The sequence below is a fragment of the Eurosta solidaginis genome, chromosome 3, assembly GCF_040869045.1.
Source record: "Eurosta solidaginis isolate ZX-2024a chromosome 3, ASM4086904v1, whole genome shotgun sequence".
In the NCBI taxonomy this organism is placed as follows: Eukaryota; Metazoa; Arthropoda; class Insecta; order Diptera; family Tephritidae; genus Eurosta; species Eurosta solidaginis.
The window spans coordinates 201195894-201222192 of record NC_090321.1 but is presented as its reverse complement, the minus strand read 5'-3'; the positions used below and the strand labels follow the sequence as shown (position 1 = coordinate 201222192).

At 36.8% G+C, this 26299-nt stretch overlaps 1 protein-coding gene across 2 annotated transcripts in view; it reads right to left on the bottom strand.

Moving 5' to 3' along the window:
- ADD1 (ADD domain-containing protein 1) overlaps positions 1 to 25605 on the bottom strand; it is a 36520-nt gene extending 10915 nt beyond the window's left edge. The window contains exons 1-4 of one of the 2 annotated variants that reach the window (XM_067774689.1): positions 24942 to 25605; positions 8343 to 8808; positions 6969 to 8278; positions 1496 to 2626 (exon numbers count right to left, since the gene is read on the bottom strand). In XM_067774689.1, coding sequence (XP_067630790.1) covers positions 1496 to 2626; positions 6969 to 8278; positions 8343 to 8808; positions 24942 to 25020 — 2986 coding nt within the window. In that variant the 5' untranslated portion in view covers positions 25021 to 25605. The remainder of the gene's footprint in view (positions 1 to 1495; positions 2627 to 6968; positions 8279 to 8342; positions 8809 to 24941) is intronic. The other variant, XM_067774688.1, reaches the window with a different exon arrangement.
- Positions 25606 to 26299: the final 694 nt, after the last annotated feature.

Here is a 26299-nt window from a genome sequence, read left to right as displayed (position 1 = left end):
TTTCGGAAAAACTACAAAAAAATTTTTAAAGTTTTTTTTTCAATTAAAATAAATAAAAAAAAAAAATCGGTCCACTCCGGGATTAGTGGGGATGATTGCAGAATTGATTGAAATTTTTTTATGAAAAAAAAATGGCGAAATTCGAAAAATCTCGAAAAACTGAAAAATTACAAAAAAAAACTTTAAAAATTTTTTTGTATTTTTTCCGAAAAGTACATTTAAAAACAAATTTTAAAAAAAAAAAAAAGATCCCAAACGGTCAATTTTTGAAAAAGTTATAGCATTTTGAAGACAAAAACGGTGTTTTTTTTTAAAATTCATAACTTTTTCTGAGTTGGATGAAAAAATTTGAAAAAATTCTGAAAAACGTCTTTCGTAAGCTAGAAAAAGAAGAAAAACTTTCAGCCAATTCTAAAGGGGTCGGGTTCAAAATTGGTCGAAATGGGATGGAATACCCCATATATACCATCGCGACAAGACTGGAATACCAGACAACATACGGTACCGGGTGCCATCAACATATTCACGGATTGTTCTAAGCTTGACGGGAAGGTGGGAGCAGGCCTCTTTTCACCGGATCTGGGTCTAGAGGTCTCTTTTCGCCTACCAGATCACTGTAGTGTTTACCAAGCAGAAATCCTGGCAATACATAGGGCTGTGTATCATCTCGGGTCTATGCATAATGATGGTAAACGGGTGTTTATTTTCTCATCCAGGCCGCATTAAAGGTGCTGGACTCATTCGTCGACAACGCAAAGTCGGTCACTGAATATCGCAGATCTCTTAACCAGATGGCTCAGCACTTCAGTATCAGCCTTATATGGGTACCCGGTAACAGGGATATTGAAGGCAACTGCAGGCAGACGAGCTGGCCAGAAGAGGCACCACCGACCGGATCGTTCCGGGAAATAATTCTGTAGGTATACCCATGGCCACTGTCAGGCTTCGTGTGAACACAAGCACTATAAGAAATGCAAATGGACTATGGTCAGCCATATCATCGTGTGAGACATCCAGGCTAACCTGGTCCTCATATGACAAGGGGCGCACAAGAGCGCTTCTGATTTTAAACAAATCTGTTCTATCGTCCCTGATAGGAGTTCTAACAGGACATTGCTTAATAGGCACGCATGGTGCTAGAATGGGGGCAACGACCTTCGACTATTGTCGCAGCTGCAGATGTACAGAAGAGGAGGAGCGTCCAACACCTTCTCTGTCAGTGTCCAGCGCTTAGTAGGCATAGGTTGGCCATCCTTGGTAAACCTTTTCTATGTGATCTTGCTGAGGTCTCTAGTTATGAAGTCAAGGCTCTAGCAAAATATATAAATTCCGCGAAGTGGTTCGACCCGCTTTGGGCAGGGTAGGGGTCCTCTTTGAGACCGTATAGGGTATTACAATGGGCCCATTGGCGGCCTAAGTAGTGAACTGTTACCATAGTGTTCAGCTCAGCCCTCGCAACCTAACCTAACCTAGCAGCATGTACTATATTATTTACCTTGCAAACGCGTGCTTCTCCACAAATGAGTCCAAAGTGATTTGCGTGATTGCTCATCGATGTGATTATACTGTGAATCGCAAGATTTACGCCACAACACTGGATTACATTTAACAAAATTTATAATTTTTAAATCCAGAGGACGTATTTCAATTGGTTTTTCACAATCTGCCGAGGGTATATTGAAGTTATCATCACCATTACCCGCATCGTCATTCTGTGTTTGAACAAGATTATGCAATTTCTTTTCAATTTCATCAAGATCTGCACGATTGAAAGCTTCATTATCACTGCCGCAATCAACTTCAACCCATTGATCTTCGGGCAGTTCACGATTCGCTAGAAAATTAGTTGTTTTATCAAAGTAACCATTAAAACGTTTGCCCTCGCGTACACGCCTCTCCACTCGTACAAAACGTTTACGTATGTTCTTCCAACGTAATTTGATATTTTCGGTACGTTTGAAATGTGATGCTACGGTGTTCCAATGTTTGCGTGTCACTTCGAAATTACCATAATCTGGATGGCGTGTACACCAAATTGCTGGATATTTTTCTATGAGACGTGCCAGTTTGCGATCCCGCGCATGCGTTTCCTCTTCTTGGCTCATGTAATCTTCAGTTCCATAATGTGCTTTGTTCGCATAGTATAGTGATTGATGTGATGTGAATTGTTCGAAACTTCCGACGTGACCACTACCACCACCGCCATCATTGTCAAAATCATCATCATCCATATCAGCATCATCTGCATCATTTATGTTACTATCGTCATAAAAGGATTGTTCTGCTTCATTGTAGGTTGTCGAGTCCATTTGTTGTGTTCTTGTTGTATCATTATTACCACGAATCCAACTATTATCGCACGTCTCATTTAGTTCATCCCCACCACCTCTAAAATCTTCATCATCATCGTCTTCATCAGCGTCAACGGCATCAGCACCGTTTCGTTTATGTTGTCCCAATGGCATGAGTGGTGATAGTGGTGGTTTTTTATCAGCAGCACCTTCGCCTTTTTCCAAATTCGCGTATAAACTTTTGCGATACTCATATACTTGATTATGAAAACTGTTGGAGTTGATATTGAAAAGGTCTATATCTTCAAGTTGTCCATAACGTACATAATCGACGCCTGGAATCAGATTTTTATTTAGAAAAATTATTGTTAAACATAGTGAGTACATACAACTGTAATTAAACGATCATATTTGATGCTGCAACAAGTGCTCAATCGAGTTGCGAATTTCATTTGCCTTCAGACATTTTGCTAACACATGGACCACTTCAACATAAAAAAATTAAGTATGTTTGAATGTATAAATTATAACATAATTGTATAAATAACTTGAACCAGCTTTGTAATATTTGTCCGTTGGGCTGGTAAAATTCATAAAGAATTGAAATGCGCCCTTAAAGAATACGGGTTGTGAATAAAAACGATTTTCCATATAAGTTATTCCAAACATATTTAGAGGCGCGTGGGAGGAAAAAAATTGCATTTGCTTTATTTCAATACATCAGAATATTCTAGACTTGGTCGACACGGCAGTAGTTTAGCAACCCTAGTATTTTTTCTTCCATGAAAGGTTTATCAATAAAAATGCATGAGCCTTATGAGATATGATGATCGCGACAAGACTGGAATACCAGACAACATACGGTACCAGTTGCTATCAACATATTCAGGATGGTTCTAAGCTTGACGGGAAGCACCGGATCTGGGTCTAGAGGTCTCTTTTTTTGCCTACCAGATCACTGTAGTATTTACCAAGCAGAAATCCTGGCAATACACATGGTCTTGAATCATCTCGGGTCTATGCCTAAGGATGGTAAACGTGTGTTCATTTTCTCAGACAACCAGGCCTCATTAAAGGCCCTGGACTTATTCGTCAACAACGCAAAGTCGGTCACTGAATGCCGCACATCTCTTAACGAAATGGCTCAGCACTTCAGTATCAGCCTTATGTGGGTACCTGGGCACAGGGATATTGAAGGCAACTGCAGAGCAGACGAGCTGGGCAGAAGAAGCACCGCCGACCATTTCCTTCCGGGAAATGATTTAGTAAGTATACCCATGACCACTTTCACGCTTCGTGTGAACACAAGCACTATAAGAAATGAAAATGGACTATGGTCAGCCATATCATCGTGTCAGACATCCAGGCTAACCTGGCCCTCATATGACAAGGGGCGCACAGGAGCGCTTCTGATTTTAAACAAATCAATTCTATAGTCCCTGATAAGGGTTCTAACAGGGCATTGTTTAATAGCCACGCATGGTGCTAGCATGGGGGCAACGACCTTCGACTATTGTCGCAGCTGCAGATATACAGAAGAGGAGGAGAGTGTCCAGCACCTTCTCTGTCATTGTCCAGCGCTTAATAGGCGTAGGTTGGCCATCCTTGGTAATCATTTTCTACATGACCTTGTTGAGGTCTCTAGCTATGAAGCCAAGGCTCTAGCAAGATATATATAATTTCCACGAAGTGGTTTGACCCGCTTTAGGCAGGGTAGGGGTTCTCTTGAGACCGTAAGTAGTGAGCCGTTACCATAGAGTCCATCTCAGCCCTTGCAGCCTAACCTAACCAAGGGGATATAATTCCAAGTTGACATAACACATATAGTTTAGATTAAGTTTAGATGGCGTGCATAGAAGCACTCCACACTTTCACCCGGATACATTTTTGACCAAGTTATTGTGAATGCTCTTGGCAAGTGCTTCCTAGTCTTCAACAGAAAACTTGCTTTTTTATATGAATTTAAGGAAAAGCGAAAGAGCCACATTACGAGAAACACTCTACAGAAATTTCGTTGCCCGTACAGTGTACTCCTCGATTTTCCTCAGGAGATAACTCACTTCTTTATATCAATTTTGGAACCTTGTTGTTGTTGTTGTTGTAGCGATAAGGTTGCTCCCCGAAGGCTTTGGGGAGTGTTATCGATGTGATGGTCCTTTGCCGGAAACAAATCCGGTACGCTCCGGTACCATAGCACCATTAAGGTGCTAGCCCGACCATCTCGGGAACGATTTATGTGGCCACATTAAACCTTCAGGCCATTCCCTCCCTCCCTACCCCCAAGTTCCATGAGGAGCTTGGGGTCGCCAGAGCCTCGTCTGTTAGTGAAACAGGATTCGCCGCGGATAGGTGAGGTTGACAATTGGGTTTGGAGAAGCTATATATTGCGCTGGCAACCTGAAAGGTTGCGCTACACAGCCCCTTGAATTTGGTATTTTAGTCGCCTCTTACGACAGGCATACCTACCGCGGGTATATTCTGATCCCCTAACCCGCTGGGGTAGGAACCTTCCTTAGCCGTATCTTCAGCAATACTGCTACGCTCCGAGTTTCAAAGAGGAAAACATTCGAGGTGCCCTATAGACGCTGGAGAGTCGGCTTACATTGTCAAGCTAGGTTGTAATGTCCGCCTTTTTATTGATTTATTCACTGTTCTAAAGCATTCCAGCTGCTCTCGCTATGGCATAGAAGTCTGGTTGATACAGAAAGAGCCAGAAAATCGATTCGACTGACTGATCCATATATTTCGAGTGTAGACCAGCCTGCGTTAAAATTGGGAGCCGTCTGTGAAGACAACAATTTCTACCACTGTTTATCTAATCCCCATTTCATTCCTTCCCCGAAGCATACCTTATGTACTGTACCTGGAAGTTGCAAGCTATCGTAATATAGCACGAACTGGAAGTTAGGCGAGTTTCGACACCGTTTATTCTACATTTTTCCCTGTCTCATAACATCGACGCGTGCCCGTATTCAGCTTGTTTTCACATATTGAATTCTGTAAGTCTGAGAGCCCTCTTCGCAATTAAAGTCTTTACTAGCAGTTGCAAAAACAAGAAAAGGATGTAGTTTAGCAATTCCTGTTGTTGTTGTTGTGTTTGCAGGGAGTGTTATCGGTTTTGGGGAGTATTATCGATGTTGATGGTCCTTTGCCGGATATAGATCCGGTAACAAGCACAATTTAGGGACCACAACAATTCGAGATCGATTTTATAGGCCATCCTACCCCCTACTACCTAGTTCCATGAGGAACCTAGGGGCGCCAGAGCCTCGCTAAATATTTGTATAATAAATTCATATTCGCCTCTTGTACGAAAGCTCTGAATTGCGCTTATCAACCCCTCGAATTCTATTCCTAAAAAACGCTGCTGTTGTAGCTGAGACTCCAAGTCATGCTTGCGTAGTGCCTTCCAATATAATAGACTGCCATGGTGGAGCATCTTGCTTGCCGTTTGTCTGGCGTCATCCATAAGGCATTAGTATTGGGAAGATCAACCTTTAGAACTACGTTGTTGTTGTTGTAGCGATAGCGACTATGCCCGAATGTTTTGGGGAGTGTTGTCGATGTTGATAGTCCTTTGCCAGATGCAAATCCGGTACTTTCCGGTAACAAGCAAAATTATGGTACAAGCCTGACCATCTCGGGAACGATGTATTATGACCACATGGAACCTTCTAGGTCATATCGCTCTCCAACCCCCTAGATCCATGAGGAGTTTGGGGTCGCCAGAGCTGCTAAAGAAACAGGCTTCGCCATGGGTACGTGAGGTTGACAATTGGATTGGAGAAGCTTTGCCTTTGTCTAGCTTTGCCTAGCTTGCCCTAGCCTGTTGAGACAGGCATACCTGTCGGAGGTATATTCTAAGCCCCCTAACCCGCTGTAGAGAATTACGATTTATAATAGCCCATAGTATCACAGTGCATCTTCTCTATTTAATTTTACAAGCATACATGTACATCGTACTAATAAATTTGGTTGCATTATAATAAAATTCATACCACGTCATATCATATTATTTAAAGATACAAAAGACTTTAGAATCCCTTGCAAATAATTTTTTAATAACAAGTTTTTCTGCATTAATAATGCTTGGCATCTTGCATTCAATATTTTTCGGCAAGACGTTTTTAAACTAATTTAAAAATGTTAGCGTACTTAAAATAAAAGTAGTCCATGTTTAAACCCTTCGTGTGAAAATTATAGCGATAAAAGAGTTGTGCCTCTGCTGAAAGACAATGAAATTGTACTCAAAATGCATCAAATATTCGCCAATGCTTCGTACTTACATTTTTCACTGGCAATAAAGCCCTGCATTTCTGATTTATGCATAGTTTCACTGTTTTTTATTTAACACTTGAAAACTAAATAAAAAAAGAATACGCAGTCCATGTGCACAAAAAATGACTCAAGACAAGGGCTCTGGACAGAAGAGTAATCTGTCTTAAGCGAAAATGTTCGTAAAAAACCGATTTCCTTTAAATAAGTCGTACAAAATTTATAACTCAAGAAGACTGAAAAGCTCACATTAAAGTGAATATTTAGGTTTGACATTCTATCTCTAGCGGAAGTGTGCTTAAATATTGCACTTGTTTAACATAAACATTTAAACAATACTATTCTATAGTTCGTAAATTTCTTTTTTACACAATATCAAATTTTACAGTAACGTTAACATACCTGCTGCTAATTGTCCATTCTCCAAGCTATCTGCATCACTAACAAAACCCAATTGTCTCATATCTCCTAAACATTTATCTTGCAAGCCCTTAAAACGTCCAATTGCATATGTCAACAAATAAGACAAATGTATGTAGAGCTCTTTTACTTCAAGATAATTGCGTGCCTGTTTATACGCATTCGAATTGGTTAACGTTTGCACTTTGCCAGTTAAATGTTGGCATATCTCCATAGCATTAAAGACTTGATCTTGTAACTGGGTGCGTGCCTGACCGATGGCAGTGTCGGGAAATACATGACGTACCATAAGTGGTGCACGTACTGTTGTTGCCACATTAGGTGCTTGTGCAACAGCTGTAGGTTGAGCCGTTGGTGCTACAGGTATGCCATTAACTAGCTGTATTTGTGCATTTCTTACAGCACCGTTTTGTCCACCAACTGGTGTTACTGTCGTATTGCTATATCGTAACATTTGCGGTTGATGCATTGTATTTTGTTGTTGTTGTTGTTGCACTGTATAATAATGTTGTGTGGCATGAGCACTTGCTGGCGCTATTTGTATGGGTCGACCTGCAGCAGCATGTTGTATAGTTGTTATTGGACTTGGTTGGCGCATCCATGGATTATTTGGGGATTGATTGCCCGATGCTAGATTTGAGTTCGTACCTTGGCGTTTAACTTGTATCAGCTTGCCATTTGGTAAACGGAATGTTTCTTGTTGAGCGGCTGAATTTAAATCAATACGATAACCGTTAATCGTATGATAAACAGGTGTATGACTACTACCAGTAACTGGTGTAGTATTATTCCGTGCACCAATCACCGTACGACGTACAACTGGAGTAGGTGAGGGATGTCGCATGGGTAGACCGGTATTGCGTAAAACTAATGGCGGTGGTGTATTGGTGTGAGCTTTAATTTGGACACCTCCACTATATGTTGCATGATGTGTTTGCAATGATATAATTTTTGGTGTCGATGTTGTAGGTGCGGAAGGACGTGATTTTGACTGTACTGTTAGTTGACAGTCTGGTTCTAACATGCTCATTAAATCTGGTGTGCAGACGACTTCATCGTTTGAAGTTTTTGCACGTTTCGCAGGTGGTGTATGACTGGATGAACCAGGTGATTTCGATTGCTTCTTTGCGCTAGCACTGCCATGACTACGACGCGATGCCGTTGAATCTAAACTCTCCAAAGAATCCGACATATTACCACATTTGGATTTGGCTAGACGACAGCAAGTGGAACGATCTTGTGACCAAAGATTTTTCTTTTCAGCCTCACTATAGGATCCTGACTCAATGTACCTTAAAATTAAAAAAAAAGATAAATGTAAATATTAAAACAGTTTTAATTATAAATTTATATTACTTTTTTTGTTTGTCTATGTAACGTATCAATGCCCAATGTTGTGCTCGTAATGGCCAAAGAATTTTTGGTGCACAACTGAAGCAATTCCAATTTTCATTTTGTTCGATATCGACCACTACACCACGTGAAAGATTCTTTACTATACACGACTTACAGAAGACGTAGGGACAGCTTGAGCAACAGTAAACCTCGCCACCTTGACCACACCAACGGCAATATAGTTCAGAACCATCTTCACCTTTGCTAAATTCTCCGCTATTATAAAAATCGTGGCATTTCAAACAATGAGTAACACGCAAAACTGGATGCATTCGTATATTCTCCTCTTGGGACGGTGCTGTGCCAACATGTATCTTACAGGTAGTACAATGTACTTTGCGTTCACGCACCAAATCCACATTTGGATAGGCGCGAACGTAAAAGCGGCGTTCTTCTTCAGATAAGCTAGGATCGAAAACTGGAGCGTCTGCGATAAAAAAAAGTTAAAGGTCCGCTCGTTAATTTTAAGCAAATTAAATATAGATAAATCTTTTTTGAAAATCGATAAATATTATCAGCCCAATTCTAAATATTCCCTCGGAATTTTGTTCTCGCGGATTTTTTTAATCCCGCGGAAAAATTCCTCCAATACTTTTCTCATAGGGAGAACAATAATTGGGGAACAGGAATTTCAAATTTTCGAAGTCAGCTGTTTTGTTAATTGAAATTTCGTTTCTTATTTTGTTTAGAAAATTTAAAAGTTTAATTACACTATGCGACAAAATCAACTTTTTTGGGGTATTGGACGAAACCAACTTTTTTGAGGAGATTGAGGCTTAGGTATAAAAAGTACTATCTCCGTTTTCCTAAGTTAGCCTCCAAAAAACAGATATCGGCTTTCGAAATTCGAAATTTTACATTTCAAAAAAAAAAAATTTTTTTTGTTAACGCGTTCAGCAAATTAAAAAAGTAAAAATGTTGTCGTGGTCCGCTCTTTTCCCTTATTTGAAGGGCTGAATTCTTTTTTTGAGAAATTTAGTAAAACAGCTGTTATACGAGGTGAAACGTTAGAACTAATTTTTTTTTTTTCATATTTTCGAAATGTAGAAAGCCGATATCTATTTTTTGGAAGATAACTTCGAAAAACGGAGATAGTACATTGTCTACTTAAGCCTCAATCTCTACAAAAAAGTGGGTTTGGCCCAATACCCTGCTGGCTGTTGCCACAGTGTTATTGTTGAGAATTTGTTTGAAATTAAGAAATAATATATAATGTAAAATGTTTTCGGCCGTTAATATAAAATATTTTAAAATTTTATTGAGCTCAATAAAATTTTGAAATAATATATAAACAATGCACAGTATAGCATTACATGTGGTATTCACTGAAATAAGTAATGAATTGGTGCCACAGCAACATCAACAGAGGAGCATAAGAAAAAGAAGACGTCGGGGTAACACAAATCCGCCGGAGTTGCCTCCTTCCATTCTGCAAAGCAATTTTCTGGCGGCCAAGTTGAGTTGAATTCGTCTTTCATCAAATGCCAAAATCCATTTAAGCCTTCTTAAAAATCCTTGCGCAATTTCTGGATGGCTGCATCAAATATACAAAGAGCTCTTCTGTTGCTTATGATATACTTTTCTACTTAAAATAAAGAATATTGTGGTTGTTGTTGGTGTTGTTGTTGTATTAACAGGGAGAATATTGTGGTAGAATGTAAATACATATTTTAGCACAAATTTGTACAAATAATTGTTCTTTCTTAAAAGAACCAATTTCCTTTAACTATTTTTATACATTCCCTTTAATTTAACTAGTGAAAAAACTCCTATGAAATGGCAGAGAAATCTCCCTCTCCCTCCCTCACATTCATAATACCTACTTTTCTCCCATAACCGGTTTCCGCCTTTTCGAACATTGTTCAGAATAGGAGGAAAGGGAGAAGTGAAAAAACTCACAAGAAATTTTTATTTAGAATTGGGCTGTATTATATAAAAAAAAAACAATAAATTATGCAATTTAAGATGCAATTTATAGAATTTTGTATTGGATATCCGATATTTATTCAGTCAGATATATGTATGTCAAATATTTATCCAAAAGTAAAAAAGTATAAATTTTTAAACCCGAAATGTTTTCCGAAATATACATATGTACATAGATTTGATCTTATCGAATTTCGATTGACTTTAGCTGTTTTTTTTCAATCTATATACGTTTACGCTTTAAACTTTATATAGATTGCTAAGCGACAAACTTTAAATACACCTCTGAAATTGCTACGCATAATATTAGTACTACTAAATTTCAATACGCATTATACTCAGATGTAACTGAAATATGTATGTGTCCATGTTTCACCCTCTGCACTAATTCCATGTATTCTATGCGCGTCCACTATCTATCACAACTGATTAAGCTATATGTTATACACAGAAATACAACAGAGGGTTGTGTCTCCGCTTTTCGGTACACCCTGTAGCTGTAGCTAATTGTTTCAACCACTGCCGCTAGATGGATCTCCTAAGCATTATCTAAGCGAGGATAGGCGTTTTTTTCACGCGCAAACGAAACGTCTTGTAAAAAAAACACGGCTTTTATTAGCTCATCCGCAGGAAAGAAAAATTTCTATTTCCTTTGAAATCAGATCATCGTGTTATAAATTTAGAACTGATGTATAACATGCTATCAACAATTTTCCTTTCTAAAGGGGAGTCTGAAAGATGTTTCTGAGCTTCCTGTTACATGTTAACAAGTTATTATTATTATTATTATTATTTTATTTATTACGGCCAAAAAAGCCTAATTCATTGTATAGTACGATTTACAAAATTCATAATAGTTTCTTAAAACTATTTCATCAAAAAGAAATGAGTAAATTTATTGTTTAACTAGTATTAAGTATTTAAATTTTTACAATATAGAAATAGTTTTTCTTTAAACTTAACAACGTATTCCCAGTCTTTTATCTCTGCTGGTAGTTATACATTTTATAGCCTACGTATTCTAAGGTCTTTTTTGCGAACTCTGTTCTTACTTTGGGCAGTCTTAAATTTCTGCTACTCCTAGTTCCATAGTTATGGATCTCATGATTGTACTGTATCCTATCACTCAGATAATTTGGTAACATTCCCTGTGTTATGTAATGTATAAACTTCAAAGAGTAATAACAGATTGTTTAATACTAAGCCAATTTAACATAGGAAGCATAATACTTTTTGATGTTCTATAAGAGCATTTAGTATCAATCGCATTGCTTTGTTTTGCTGTATTTGGAGCTTATTAATTAACGTATCATTTGTTACTAGTAGTATTGATGGGCAGTAAATAAAATGTGGTTCTACAATTGATCTATATACTAATATTTTGTGATGTTGGCTAATATGCTTACATGTTCGATACATAAATCCTCTTTTCTGTGCAATTTTCTTCTCTAAATGATTTATGTGTTCTGTGAAACTTAGTTTCTAATCAATTATTACACCTAGGTACTTCATTTGATCTACTCTTTCAATTGCATTGGTTTTTATTTTCAGAATAGATTGGATTAAGTTATTATGGTTCTTGTTAAATATCATATACTTAGTTTTATCAATATTAAGTTTTAGCTTTCTACTGCATAGCCACTTAAATAAATTATTTCAGTCTTCTTGTATTTTCATGACAGCGCAATCTACATTTTTGTCACTAATGCTAACTAATGCATCATCCGCAAAAAGACTTATTTTTTTATTTCATATTTATTTCTTTATTTCAGTCTATGGCATTTAAAGCCCTTACAGACTAGATAACAATGTTGAATTAAAATTAGATAAATATTTAATAGTATAGTACATAAGTTGAACATAGACACAATAAAACTTACATGCTATAGGAGATTGACCAGTACATTTATCTGTTTGAAAAGATATCAGTAAGTATAGTTTTAAAAGTAAACTTAGAAAGAGCAAAATCAATAGCTGAAGAATCAGAGATGCGATTAAAGTCGGTCATAGCTCTAAGCAAAGGTGCGTTTGAGGCATAGAGGGTTCGGACACAATCTGTATAGAAAATCGGTATATTGCGAAGAGGCCTTATAGGGATATGGAATTGGAGACTCCTGAGGAGACAAGGTGCATCAACTACACCATTAATGATGTCATAAACAAACGTGAGCGATAGGACAGTTCTTCTGCATTCCAGGGACTCTAATTTGATAAGTGAGCACCTGGATTCATAAGATGGAATCGGTTCAGAAAAGTTCATCGAGCGCAGCGCGAACCGAAAAACGCTTTCTGCACACGTTCAAGCCTAACAATATGGCATTCATGATACGGCCTCCAAATAAAACAGGCATATTCCAGCTTCGAACGAATTAGTGCAGTGAACAATAACTTGAGGGTGTAGGGATCCGTGAAGTCTGTGCAGGAACGCCTAATAAAAGCCAGAAGTGAATACGCCTTAGCAATAGTAGAATTTATATGAGTCGTGAAAGAAAATTTCGAATCGAAGACAACCCCCAAGTCCTTTATCTCGTTAAGAGTTGAGAGGTGGGTACCATCGAGAGAGTAGGAAGTGGGAATGAGGCCACGTGATTTAGAAAAGCTTACAAGAAAGCATTTGCTAACATTTAGTGACAAGTTATTGGCACGACACCAAACAGCAACGTTATCTAAATCAAATTGCATTTTACTCACGTCGTCTGTTTGCGATGGTATTAAAAATCTTTAGGTCATCGGCGTATAATAGAAAATTAGAGAGCTGGAAGCAGGTGGAAATATCGTTTATAAAAATTACAAAAAGTATTGGGCACCCCGGAGGTGGCTGTGAATGTGTTTGTAGAGTTATTGTCAATAACCACAACACAGCTACGCTGGTGGAGGTATGATTTAATCCATGATAAAAACATCGAGTGGAAGCCCACGCGAGTCAATTTAGAAATCAGGATAGAATGACTAACTTTATCAAATGCTTTTGAGAAGTCGGTGTACACAGTATCAACTTGACAACGGTCATTAAAAGAAGATATGCAAAAATCAGAGAATATAGATAGGTTTGTTACAGTGGATCTACCGGCCATAAAACCATGCTGATTTTCAGTGATTAGAGGTTTAACAGCAAAGTACATTTTTTGTTTCACAACGTACTCGAATAATTTTGAAACAGATGATAATTTTGCAATGGGCCTATAATTCGCGACATTGTTCTTGCTACCACACTTGAAAATAGGGCTGATGAAGGTTATCTTCCACGCATCAATAAATTCGCCGCACTCTAAAGATTTGTTGAAAATTAAAAGGAGGGGAAATGCCAGAGCCAAACAATTTTTCAAAAGATAAGACGATAAGCCGTCAATATCAGTATGGGTAGATGATTTAATATTCTGGATTCCATCGACCATATCCTCAATTGATAGAGTCAGCGCACCAAAGTTAATGGGACTGTCAACCACAGTGGGCAACTCCTGCGGGTCTTCCGGTGGTGTCACGAAATTGGAGCAGAAGAAGGCTGCAAAAAGGTTGGCCGCTTCAGCTGTTGATGAAGCATGCTCAGAATTATAGATGACTGAGGCAGGGATACTTGAGCATCGTTTTTTGGATTTTACATAAGTCCAGAATGCCCTAGGGTTTTCCTTAATGTCGGATTCAAAATTACGAACATAGTTACCATGGAGCCTCTTGCCTAACGCTTTGAACGATTTGGAATAATGCAGGTATTTTTCTTTATACGCCATTAGCTTAGTGGCCTTGAACTTTTTGTAAAACCTATTCCTTTGATTCTAAGCCTCTTTAGTTTTCTAGTATACCATGTTATTCTGTAACACCGCTTCATTTTCTGAGGTATATTGTTTATGCATATTTGATTTACAACGTTTTTAAATAAGCTGAAGCATCGAGCAAGATCACATCCCCAAAACAGGGCTTCCCAATCAACGGAAGAAACTTCCTGATATATACAGTCATAATTTCCACGTCTAAATGAAAAAGTAGGATCCTCATTCAGAGATCCAATACTTTCGAAGTTATAGAATTCTACTTCGAGGATAAGCGGAATGTGGTGCAAACCAGAGCACGACAACGGTTCCAGGCATTCGTTGACCGTACAGCTAAAATTATCAATAAGAAAGACAAGATCAAGAATTCTCGACAGTTGATTGGTGAAGCCGTTGATCTGAGAAAGACTAACACTTGAGAAACTGTCAATAAGGTAAATCTCAGAAGTGGTGTTTACATTGTTCGGAACTAATGAGTAGTCATTATCGACGTAAGACCATTCAATATTAGGTAAATTAAAGTCACCCAATATGCAAAGGTTACCACTATCACAAGAACGAACTAAATCAGTAATATTATCTATATGAGACTTATAAAGTGAGTCTAGACTAGACGGTGGAATGTATGACACACAGATACAAATTTGAGAGATGCCGCGAACTGAGACAAACAGTTGGTCCAAAAGCGAGTCTTGATCCTTCAGCTCCACAAGCGACGAGTTGATGTGCCGGCGTATGGCAATTAAAACTCCACCGCCTCTAGAGAGTCCAGTTTTGGAAAAAACGCGATCCTTGCGATAGACAGTGTACAGATTAGAGTCAAAAAACTCAGCATCAAGGAACTCAGGATTTAGCCAGGTTTCAATAAGAACGAACACGTCATAGTACACAAGCGAACTCATATTGTACATTACGTTAGACTTAGTTCGCATTCCGGAGACATTTTGAAAGTAGACACTCAATTGCATTTGGGTGCCATTTATGGAAATATTATCAACTCCTTGACCTTTTGAACAGAACGGTAGACAGCTATCAAGGTATGTGCTGCTCTCACAGCAAGGACTCTTACTTGTTTGACGTATTGACATTCTTTTTAGAGTATACATGAACCACAGAATGAGTCGGCCAAAAGGAAGTATCCAGTACCTTATCAAAATATTTATCAGGAACCGATATTTTGAAGGAAGATATATCTCTCGCATATTTATTTAAAAGTAAACTTGAAGACATTGATGCCACTATTTTCAACTCCAAGCTTAGTGCAGATATAATTAGAAATGTCTTCTTCCGATAGTGATGCATGCAACCTTGATACAAAGATCACTTTACGAGGCGGAACGGCTGTCACTTCCCTTCGAACATTCTGAAAAACAGCAGGCTGTGTTGAAATGGAGGCCAAATGATTAAGATCTTGGCCCAAAATGCCAGCAGTGCCAGAGTCTATTCGTCGGGACGCAGCCGGAGAGACAGGGCAGCCGTCAGTAGAAACTGCAGAAGGCCCTGCAGACGGAGCAGCAGAAATAGATTCAACCGTATTAGTAGCATGGTTAATTGACAGCGCACTACTGATCGCGGCAGTATTAGTATTGTCTGTATTTGTAGCAGCATTAATTTTAGGATCGGTGTTAACAGGTTTATTAGCAGGAGTGGTAGCCAGATGTGGAGTAGGGAGAGTGTGTGAGGTACTGGGCAAAGGCGAGAATGCCAAGAAATCGACATCTGCAGAGCGACAACTATCAGAATTAATATTATGATTGCTTTTAGCACTAAAAGTACGAGAGCTAACTACATCTGTCTTTGGGGCATTTATTTCTGCGGCTAATAAAGCCGTATTAATATTATTTTCGTGTTGTTTTGCTCTTTTTTGGTGTTTTTTGCTATTTTTGAACCATTATTGTCAGTCACATTACTTTTATTGGTTTAGTTGTTGTAATGCAACGGCACTATGTTCATATTAGCTTTCAGAGTATCAATTTCTTGAATTTAATTTCAAAGGCAGTCATCAGTGCTTCTAACACACTTTTTTGTGTAGCAATCACAGACTCAAATAGTTTACAGAGTTTTTCAGGCCCATTAGCATAGTCTGGGCACAGGTACCAAATATTATGGTTAGATTTCATCAGGTTCACGTCATATTCGGCGATAGGCCCTGCACAGCAGGCGCGATGGAAGAGCTGTTTGCAATAGCTCCTACATGGGACAATCATAGAATCAGATCTACCGAAACCTTTATTGCACTTTCCACAGGAATCATCCATTGTTTATAACAAGCAAAACGATAAATTAAACGCAAAAACAATAAAAGAATACGAGCAGTAAAAAAACACGTCTTCACTCTTTGACAGTTGTCAATCAGTCATTTTACAATTTCTCAAGCAAGTTTTTATATCATTGATGTAAATTATAAACAATATCGGAGCAAGTACTGAGCCTTGTGGCAGCCCAATGTTAACATCAACAACCAATGAAACTGCGTCTCCAATTACCGTCCTCTGCTTTCTGTTACTCAGGTAACTACGAAACCATTCCAAAGCTTTTCCCTTGATCCCAATTTTATCCATTAACTTCAGCAATTCATTTCGATCGATTGTTTCAAACGCCCTCTTTAAGTCTAAGAAGCAAGATACTACTACCTTTTTATCAGCAACAGCTTCTTTCCACTCTGCAATTACCATATTCAATGCTGTTTCGCAGGAGTGGCCTTTCCTGAACTGAACTGAAGCCTGACTGCTCTGGTATGATTATATTATGATCGTCTAGGTATGCTACTAGTTGCTTTTTCACCACTGTTGCCACAATTTTTTCATCAATAGGTAGGGTATTAATCGGACGCAGCTCGTCAGGTTTCATTGTATTTTTTACTTTTCCACTGTTATTATTGTGGATATCTTCCAGCAGCTGGGAACAATGCCACTATCAAACGATTCGTTTATAATGTCCTTATATAAGTGTGCAATGTAAACCATAGAGTCCTTGATAACACCCTCTGACAATAGGTTTTTACCGCTATATTTGTTTTTAAACGATTTTGTTATGTTCATTATATCTCTAACTCGATACTGGTGAGTTCAAATGTTGCTACCGAGTTGGTTGTTTCACTTTCATCAACAAGTTCAATTGTTTCAATACTATCATTGATTTGAATTATACTCTGAACAAAGTAACCTTAGCTATATCGTTGCTATTTTCTAGACATTCACCGTTAAATACTATTTTTTTAATATGCTCTTTATTATCTGCAAGTTCCACAGCATCTTTCAAACATTTTCACATGGATTTCATATTTCCTTTATTAATAATCACTTGATCTTCCATGTATTTCTTCTTTTTAAGTATTATAGATTTTTTATATATTTTTTTAACGGCATTATAATCATCACAATGACCTGTGCTAATCGCAATTTTATATAATTCAAATTTTCTTTTATGTAGTACTGTTAATTCACGGTCGTACCACTTATTTTGCAATTTTATATTGATCCTCTTCTCGTATGTCAACGTTTGCATGGCTTCAGACAAGATATCATTCAAAGCCTGACCCTATTTTCTAACACTATATTAGATATAGAACTTATATCACATATCCGCAGCAGATTTATCAGGTTCTCCGCGCTGTAATTTTCCCAACAGACGGCATTAGCATATTTTCTCATTCTGCAATATTTTGAAGTAGGTATTTGAAAGCAGATTGTCTCATGATCAGATATTTTATATTCGCTGGCACATTCAATTTTGATCTGATCATTATTGGCAAATTTGTGGCTGAGTGCTCCGTTAATCTCGTATTAAAATCAATTTTTTGTACCATGGCCATTTGTGCAAACACACTTCTAAGCTGGTTAGAGTACGTGGATGGTATATTCATGTTTATATTAAAGTCCCCAATAATGAGATTATTATCCGAATCTTTAAGATGCTCTGTGACGATCTCATTTAAATATTTAACAAAATCTGCATCGCTGCTACTAGGTGAGTGGTAGATTACTACAAATTTCCACTTTAGAGTGCATTTTTTAATTTTTATAATAATACACCATATGTTCATGTCGAAAGACTTATTGCATACAACGTTGAATTCTACTTGTTCATGTATATAAAATAACACACCACCCGTGTGCCTACTGTGTGAATCACAACGGATTAATTTATATGTAGAAATATTTAACTCGGAGTCCATTATATTATCTGTTGTACAGGTTTCGGAGCACACTACTAAGGCTGGTTGTTTAACTTCAATAAGACGTTCTAGTTCTACTTTATTTGAAACAATACTATTAATATTAAGATATATGCACTGCAGTATTCAGCCTTCCTTAGTACGTGTAGTATACGCTTTAGTTTTCCGTGATATAGTCACATTATATTTGGTTTGTTGAAGGTATCCCATATGTTTTTTCCTAACATTCAGCATCTGCTGATATACAGGGCAAAATCTATCCATAGTATCGTGGTTTATATCTAGTCCCATATTCAGATCTTTGTTTGCTCTAATGCAGTTGATATATTTATTAATTGCTGTCTCATTGCATTCTTTGGAAAAATGTGCGCCATGACATTTTCTGCACACTTCCGTTTCTTTACAGTCTTTAGCTTTATGATTGAAACCTTTGCACTTAAAACAATACAAAACCTGCACTGCATCATATACTCGGCAACGTTCCCAACCTACATTAAGCCTCTCTCCAGCTAGTACATTTGCGAACGCTTCAACATTCATTTCTATCACAGCATTATAATAGTTTTTCGCGTTCTTTTTCACTTCATATTGCTTAACAATTTTGATGTCCGTTTCAATTAAACAAATATTTTGTCGTTTAATCCTTTGCACCAGTTCCTCGTCGCTATATTTAAAATTTATACCAGTCACCATGACTGCTGGTTTCACTTTTTTGGGAATCTTAACCTCATAGTTATTTCCCAGATTATTCTCAATGGCATTTTTTATTTTGTCACGCTCATGGTCATTTTCGCTTTCAACAATAACAACTCCGCTTTGCCTTGCTACTATATTAGTTATTTGCAGCCCTTTAGGATCAACTTTCGAGTTTAGGTCAGTTTTGGGTATTTCTATATTTTGCCTTTTATTCGGCTTGACAATTAAGGGATGATTCTTTCTAATGTCTGGCAACACTTCTTTTTTTTGTCCACCATTTTTTGTTATCGCTGCGTATGACACTTTGGCTTCAACACTATTAACATTTTTCTTTATTTCATTGCACATTTTTTTATTCTTTTTACTTATTTCTTCAATCATTTTCTTATTGTCATCCTTGTTTGTTTTCAATTCATCACAGACCTGCTCGCTGCTTCGCTTGAAGTCTTCAGCAATTTCCCGTATTTTGTTCACTTCTACAACACTCTTTTCGCATGATTCTTGCGCTTTTTGCATTGCCTTAATTCTGTCGCTAAATGCAACTTCCACTGCTTTTAAAACTTGCTTTATTTCTCTTTCATGTTTCTTGAGAGCATTATCAAATTCATTCCTGTACTCAGATAGTTGTTTGCCATTTTTGCTCACTACCATCTGCATATCTTTTAGAATGTCATCTACGTTATGAACATACTGCACACAATCAATACACATAAATCTAATACTGTTTTCACACAGACGGCTTATTGAATAATAAAGGCAGTTTTCTACATTAAGACGCTTATTGAGCTCAATCTTCCCTACAAAATTCAAATCTATTATTATTTCATTAGTAGCTAATCGAATGCCTAATGAAGTCAAAAGCACAATGCAACTCTGTTGGCAGCGTTCCGCTTCTTAGTTTTCAAAGCAAACATTGTTTACTATATAGTTTGGCAGCTTAAGTAGAGGTTATGTTGCGAATAGAGTGGAAGGCAGTGTACTAGGCAGTCGAATGTCATATAATGAAGGAATGGTGTTCGGAGATTTCAAAGTTAAAAAAAAATGGTAAAAGCTTTAATATAAATAAAACTATTGTTTTAATAACAACAAAACGCCATACATATTCTGTATACATAAATTTGTAAGGATTATCTCACTTTAAAATTTGAATTAAATAATCTAAAGTTTTGTTTTGAAACTGAGTCGAGAACTGTGCGTGTGAATGTGCAAATTTTCACCGATCAGCTGTTAGTTGCGCTACTTGGTAAAATTTACAATGAAATCAAAAGTCATTGTCTGCATGGCGGAACGATACAAGGTGGCCGCATCGAACAGCTGATTATAACCTTTTTTATTTGATTTGATACATCATCTACCGGCGCAGTACGATTTTGACATTTGTCCATCGAATTTACAAGTACATGGAATTTTTTTGTTTGTAGGTATGTCACCATGCTCCCACCTTGTATCGTTCCGCCATGATTGTCTGTCTCATCCTTCATACTAATCGAGCAGTTACTTCTGTGTGAAAGCAAAAAATTTACGATTTCATTAGCAGGTGAAATGAGATCATTAAGTTTCTGTGTGAAAACAGTATAAGCATTTCACATTCTTCTAATTTATTAACACTGTATTGGTCTATGCCAGAGCAATTTTGGTTTCCCACACACCCCTTCGCAACGAATTTTTGACACTTCTCCACGTATTGTACTTTTGCACTTGTCGCATTTACTCTCCATTTTTTATATACAATGAATATATGTATGTATATGTATGTATCAAACTTTGTAAGTGTATGTGTTTTGCTTTCTTTATTTAGAGTCACTTTCTCGCAAATATATTAAATTTAAAAAATCAAACTTTATTTGGTATAATATTCTTGAAACCATCTTCTGAGTACGCTTTTTGAGTCTCTGTCTCACACATTATTTATTCTTAAAAAGTATTTGAATATAGTTTTACCATTTTAAAATGTAAAATTCGAGGAGCAGGAATTATCGCCAGTTCTTCATTACTTCCATACGTCTTTGGAACTCGCTCCCTTCTAGACTTAGGCTTATAAGCAATGCTCTGCTCTTCAATAAAGAATTAACAAGTTTCTATAATAAACTAGACAATTAAAATACTGATTTCTTCTAAGCAAATGTACTCTATCATTCGTTTATTTACTATTTATTAAATATATTATTTATTGTAACCTTTTCTTAGTCATAGTCATTAGCTTTAAGTTTCAAGTTTAAATTGTTCCTATTTTATGCCTTTTGCCGACTAGCACTATAAAATAATTTTTTGCCAAATTGTTGTGCTGGGATGAATTTCCTAATAAATACAAATACAAACATACCGATTCTAAATATTCTCGCGGAATTTTGTTCTCGCGGATTTTTTTACTCCCGCGGAAAAATTCCTCCAATTCTTTACTCCTAGGGAGAAGAATAATTGGGGAATAGGAATTTCGAATTTTCGAAGTCAGCTGTTTTGTCAATTGAAATTTCGTTGCGCATTTCTTATTTTGTTTAAAAAAATTTTAAAGTTTAATTATTGTTGCCAATTTGTTTGAAATTAAGAAATAAGCTATAAACAATGCACATTATTGCATTTCATGTGGTATTCACTGAAATGAGTGATGAATTGGTGCCACAGCAACATCAACAGAGTAGCATAAGAAGAAGACCGGCGGGATAACACAAATCCACCGGAGTTGCCTGCATTCATTCTGCAAAGCAAATTTCTGGCGGCCAAGTCGAGTTGAGTTCGCCTTTCGTCATATGCCAAAATCTATTTAAGCCTTCTTAAAAATCCTTGCACTATTTCTGGATGGCTGCATCAAATATGCGAAGAGTTGTTCCGTTGCTTATGATATACTTTTCGACTTAAAATAAAGAACATTGTGGTTGTTGTTGTTTGTATTAAAAGTGAGAATATTGTGGTAGAATGTAAATATATATTTTAGCACAAATTTGTACAAATAAGTGATCTTTCTTAAAATAACCAATTTCCTTTATGCATTGATGCATTCCCTTTAATTTAACTGGTGAAAAAACTCCTATGAAATGGCAGAGAAATCTCCCTCTCCCTCACATTCATACCTACTTTTCTCCCATAACTGGTTTCCGCTTTTTCGAACATTGTTCAGAATAGGAGGAAAGGGAGAAGTGAAAAAACTCACAAGGAATTTTTATTTAGAATACGAGGAATGGGAGAAGGGAAAAAACTCGCACGGAATTTTCGTTTAGAATTGGGCTGAAATACTTTTCAGGTGGTTGTTGTAATGTTGTTATACACAGAGGAAAGTTTTGCGTACAAAGGAATTTTGCTCTGATTTAATTTTGATCCCTTCCCATTAGTGGATCGGACAGGGTTATTTTTCATAACAGCGACCCGGGGCCGCCAACGCAGTAGTTATGCGTGAAAATACTATGGATCACGACCCCGGGAGGGGTCAGAATATACCCGCCGTACAAAAGTACAAAATAATTATATATAAGTCCATTATAGAACCGCACTTTGTAAACTGCCCATCTATTCTATTCATTGTGTCAGACAAAGAAATAGATAAACTTCAAAAGATGCAAAACAGATGTATGAGATATATTCTTAAAAAACCTAGATACTCGTACGGCTGATATGCTGAGAAATTTGAGCTGGTTAAGTGTCAAGCAAAAGATTTTTTTTCACGCTATGAAGTTTATATTTAATATTAAAAGTGAAAATGTACCTGAATATCTAAGTAAAAACGTAGTATTAGTTAAGCAAACACATAAAATTAATACAAGGAATAAACACAATTTCAAACTGCCTTTATTCAGAACTGAAATAGATCAGCAAAATATTTTTTATAAAGGTCTAAAAAGTTTCAATGATCTGCCTATAGATATAAAAAGTTGTAATGAAATCGTAGCTTTTAAAGCAAAACTTTATGAATATTGTAAAACCTTAGCAATAAGATAGTAAATTGTAATATAATTTAATTCATGAATTAGGCTTTTTTGCCGTAATAAATAAATGAAATGTCGTAAGAGGTGACTAAAATACCAGATTCAAGGGGCTGTGTAGCGCAACCCTTCAGGTTGCCAGCGCAATATATAGCTTCTCCAAACACAATTGTCAACCTCACCTATCCGCGACGAGTCCAGTTTCACTAACAGACGAGGCTCTGGCGACCCCAAGCTCATGGAACTTGGGGGAGGGGAGGGAGGGATGGCCTGAAGGTTTAATGTGGCCATATAAATCGTTCCTGAGATGGTCGGGGTAGCACCTTAATGGTGCTGTGTTACCGGAGCGTACCGGATCTGTATCCGGCAAAGGACCATCACACATCGATAACACTCCCCAAAGCCATCGGGGAGTAACCTTATCGCTACAACCACAACAACAACAACAAAAAACTTAAAAAAATTGTCTTAAATTATTTGTATAACATTGGACTGAATAAATATGTACAATAATATATGTATATACATATATGTATATACATATTTTATAATATAATTTTGCTCACTATGTATGCTTGTTAATTTTACACTGTAATCCGCATTTATGTTCATTCATTAATTCATATTTAGTCTGATTGATTGTAAAATTTGTAGACTAACAAATAAATAAATAATCAAAATTTATGTTTAAAAACTCGTAAGCATTTAAGTTACATTATTTTTTAATCAAATTCAAAAACAACAGTCTCTGCATAATCGCTAAAATCCCGGGGTCACGAGATTGTCATTTTCAAATCCCGACATCCCGGGATTGTAAAATATCCTCGGGACTCAATGCCTTAACATGTATGTATATACATAAATAGATGTAGAAAAACATCTATAAAGTACTTCATTTTTTAATAAATCGAAATCGGGGACTATATATGTATAATCGGAGCCCCTGTCTCGATATATTGATTAAAACATATTTATATTCTGTTATTTCGACGATTTGTGTTACCTTGCTTAACTAGTTTCAATGTGAAAGCATTTGTGCTGTCCTTTGCAGTTATGTAGAGTAATATTTATCGAGTATTAAAATTTATCGATTTCGAAAACCGATAAACAAATATTAAATATTTACAACAGTTTAACAAAATAGTCGATAAATAAAAACATTTATGTTTCCCAATATATCGATTCATTCATTTTTATCCAATTTCTCAAATCAAGTTGCTATAACAATCAAAATTTTTTCAAGACTGAGCAGAAATGGTTAACTACAAAATCTTAAATAATCTCACGTCCACATATCGATATATTCAAATATATATACATATGTACATATAAAAAATATATCATGAATAAAATTTGAAATCGGAAATACAATCGATAAAATTTAACCAAAATCGATAAATTAAAAATTATCAACTAATAACAAATTTTTACCAATTATCGAGTTATCTATGGTTATCGAGATATCAATTGGTACGTTTTTTTTTAAATCAAATATTGATTAAAATTATTTCACTGTTTAATAAAACGGCAAACTTGCAACCCTGTATCAGCATCTCTCATCCACATGAAACTTATCGGAAATCGCACAAACATTGAACAGAACGACTAATTTGACACCTTGTATCCATAATAACCTCAATCGTATGAAACTTATCGGTAATCGCACGAAAGCACGGTTGAAAAAGCGACTCATTAGCACCATCTATAGGGAATATAAGTGAACTTTTTTCATGTGAACCAGTCTGTGGAAAAAGTTAAGTTTCCCGGCTAAATATACAGAGTGAAAAATTAAGCTCGCCTTTTAGCCATGTTTTTGCACGAACTTTTCATAGGTTTAGAAACTTGCTAGAAACTTGGAAGTTGTGGAATGCATAAACCAATGCACTGGAGTAGTTGCCACTTTAATGGTTTTTGTAATTTTTATAGCAGTGATGATAGTCAATATTACAAGCGATTTAAATAGTAAATAATAGTATGGTAAACAATTTTTACGAAGAAACCCATTCAGTGTTCCTCCATTAAATCAAAATCGCTTAACATAAATGCGTAAATTTTTTGGCACCCCTACTTAGCTACTTACCATCGTAGTCCTTTGTGGAAGGTGTCTCTGTTGGAACTACCGCCATCGCCGCCACCGAGGTGGTGCCTGCTGCCTCCATCTTGCCTTACACCAATTATAGGTTATGTTTCAGACACAAATATTTTTCACTGTTGTTTTCCAGGGCAATCTTAATGCCAAATCACTACAATCAATTTACAAGGGTCTAGATATTCACTGGTCAAGCCTTATAACACTACCTCCCAACACAATTCCGGTGTTAATTTTTTTGCATAAACACACACACAAATGCTTTACGTACAATTCTTTCTGCTTTGTGACTACAATTTACAAATAGTTTTGTATGTGGATTAGCACACGTTCACACATACCAAATGCAGCAACACAAATTTATTGTGTATTTATATTGTTTATATTTAATATTTTTTATGTAAAATCGAAATGATTAGAAAACTGCAAAATTTTCTCTGTACACAGCAAACAACTTAACACGACTCAGTTAGATTTCAATATGGCGACTACGAATAATGCTTCGTTTTGTCGTACATGAATAAAAAAATTCATATCAGTTCGTGGCGAAACTGGCCAAACCTTGTTCGACTTGGTTCGACAGTATTCGCTTGGGTTAATTAAATAGCCGGTCTTGTGCTGGAAGAAAACAAAAAACTGGGTGCGAGTGAGTAAGCGCATAGGAAACGTCATATGTCCGATGGCATTCGTGTGCAATTCGTTGCAAGCGCCATATTGATGTCATTGTTGAACCATCGGAGGTAGCAATCGTGTAGAGCCGCACATATCAAGTTTATGTATGTATACATACACAAGAAAAATGGGGACCTACTTGAAAAAATTTGAAATAAAATTTTGTTTTGAATGATCAGCTGGAAGGCAAATATATCTATTATCTATATATACAAAGTGTGGTAAGTCGATATTTAACCTAGAATTAGAATTAGAATTGATCCATTATAAAGATCAAAATGATCTAGACTAAGGTAACTGGAGTATCAGGATCAAATATTACAAAGTATTATGGGCAGGGTAGTTAGAGGTCGACCACAATGCCGGTGGACCTCTATTCTACTCTCCGAATATCAGCTAACTTCGACGGGTTAAGGGCAAAAAATGTTTTCGTGGAAAACATGCACAAAAGCAGCCTTCCCGAGGCAGTCAAGCTAGAACCAAAAGGCGATGGTACCGGATTCAATCGGACTAGCAATATTAATATTACAAAGTATTATGGGCAGGGTAGTTAGAGGTCGATCACAATGCCGGTGGACCTCTATTCTACTCTCCGAATATCAGCTAACTTCGACGGGTTAAGGGCAAAAAATGTTTTCGTGGAAAACATGCACAAAAGCAGCCTTCCCGAGGCAGTC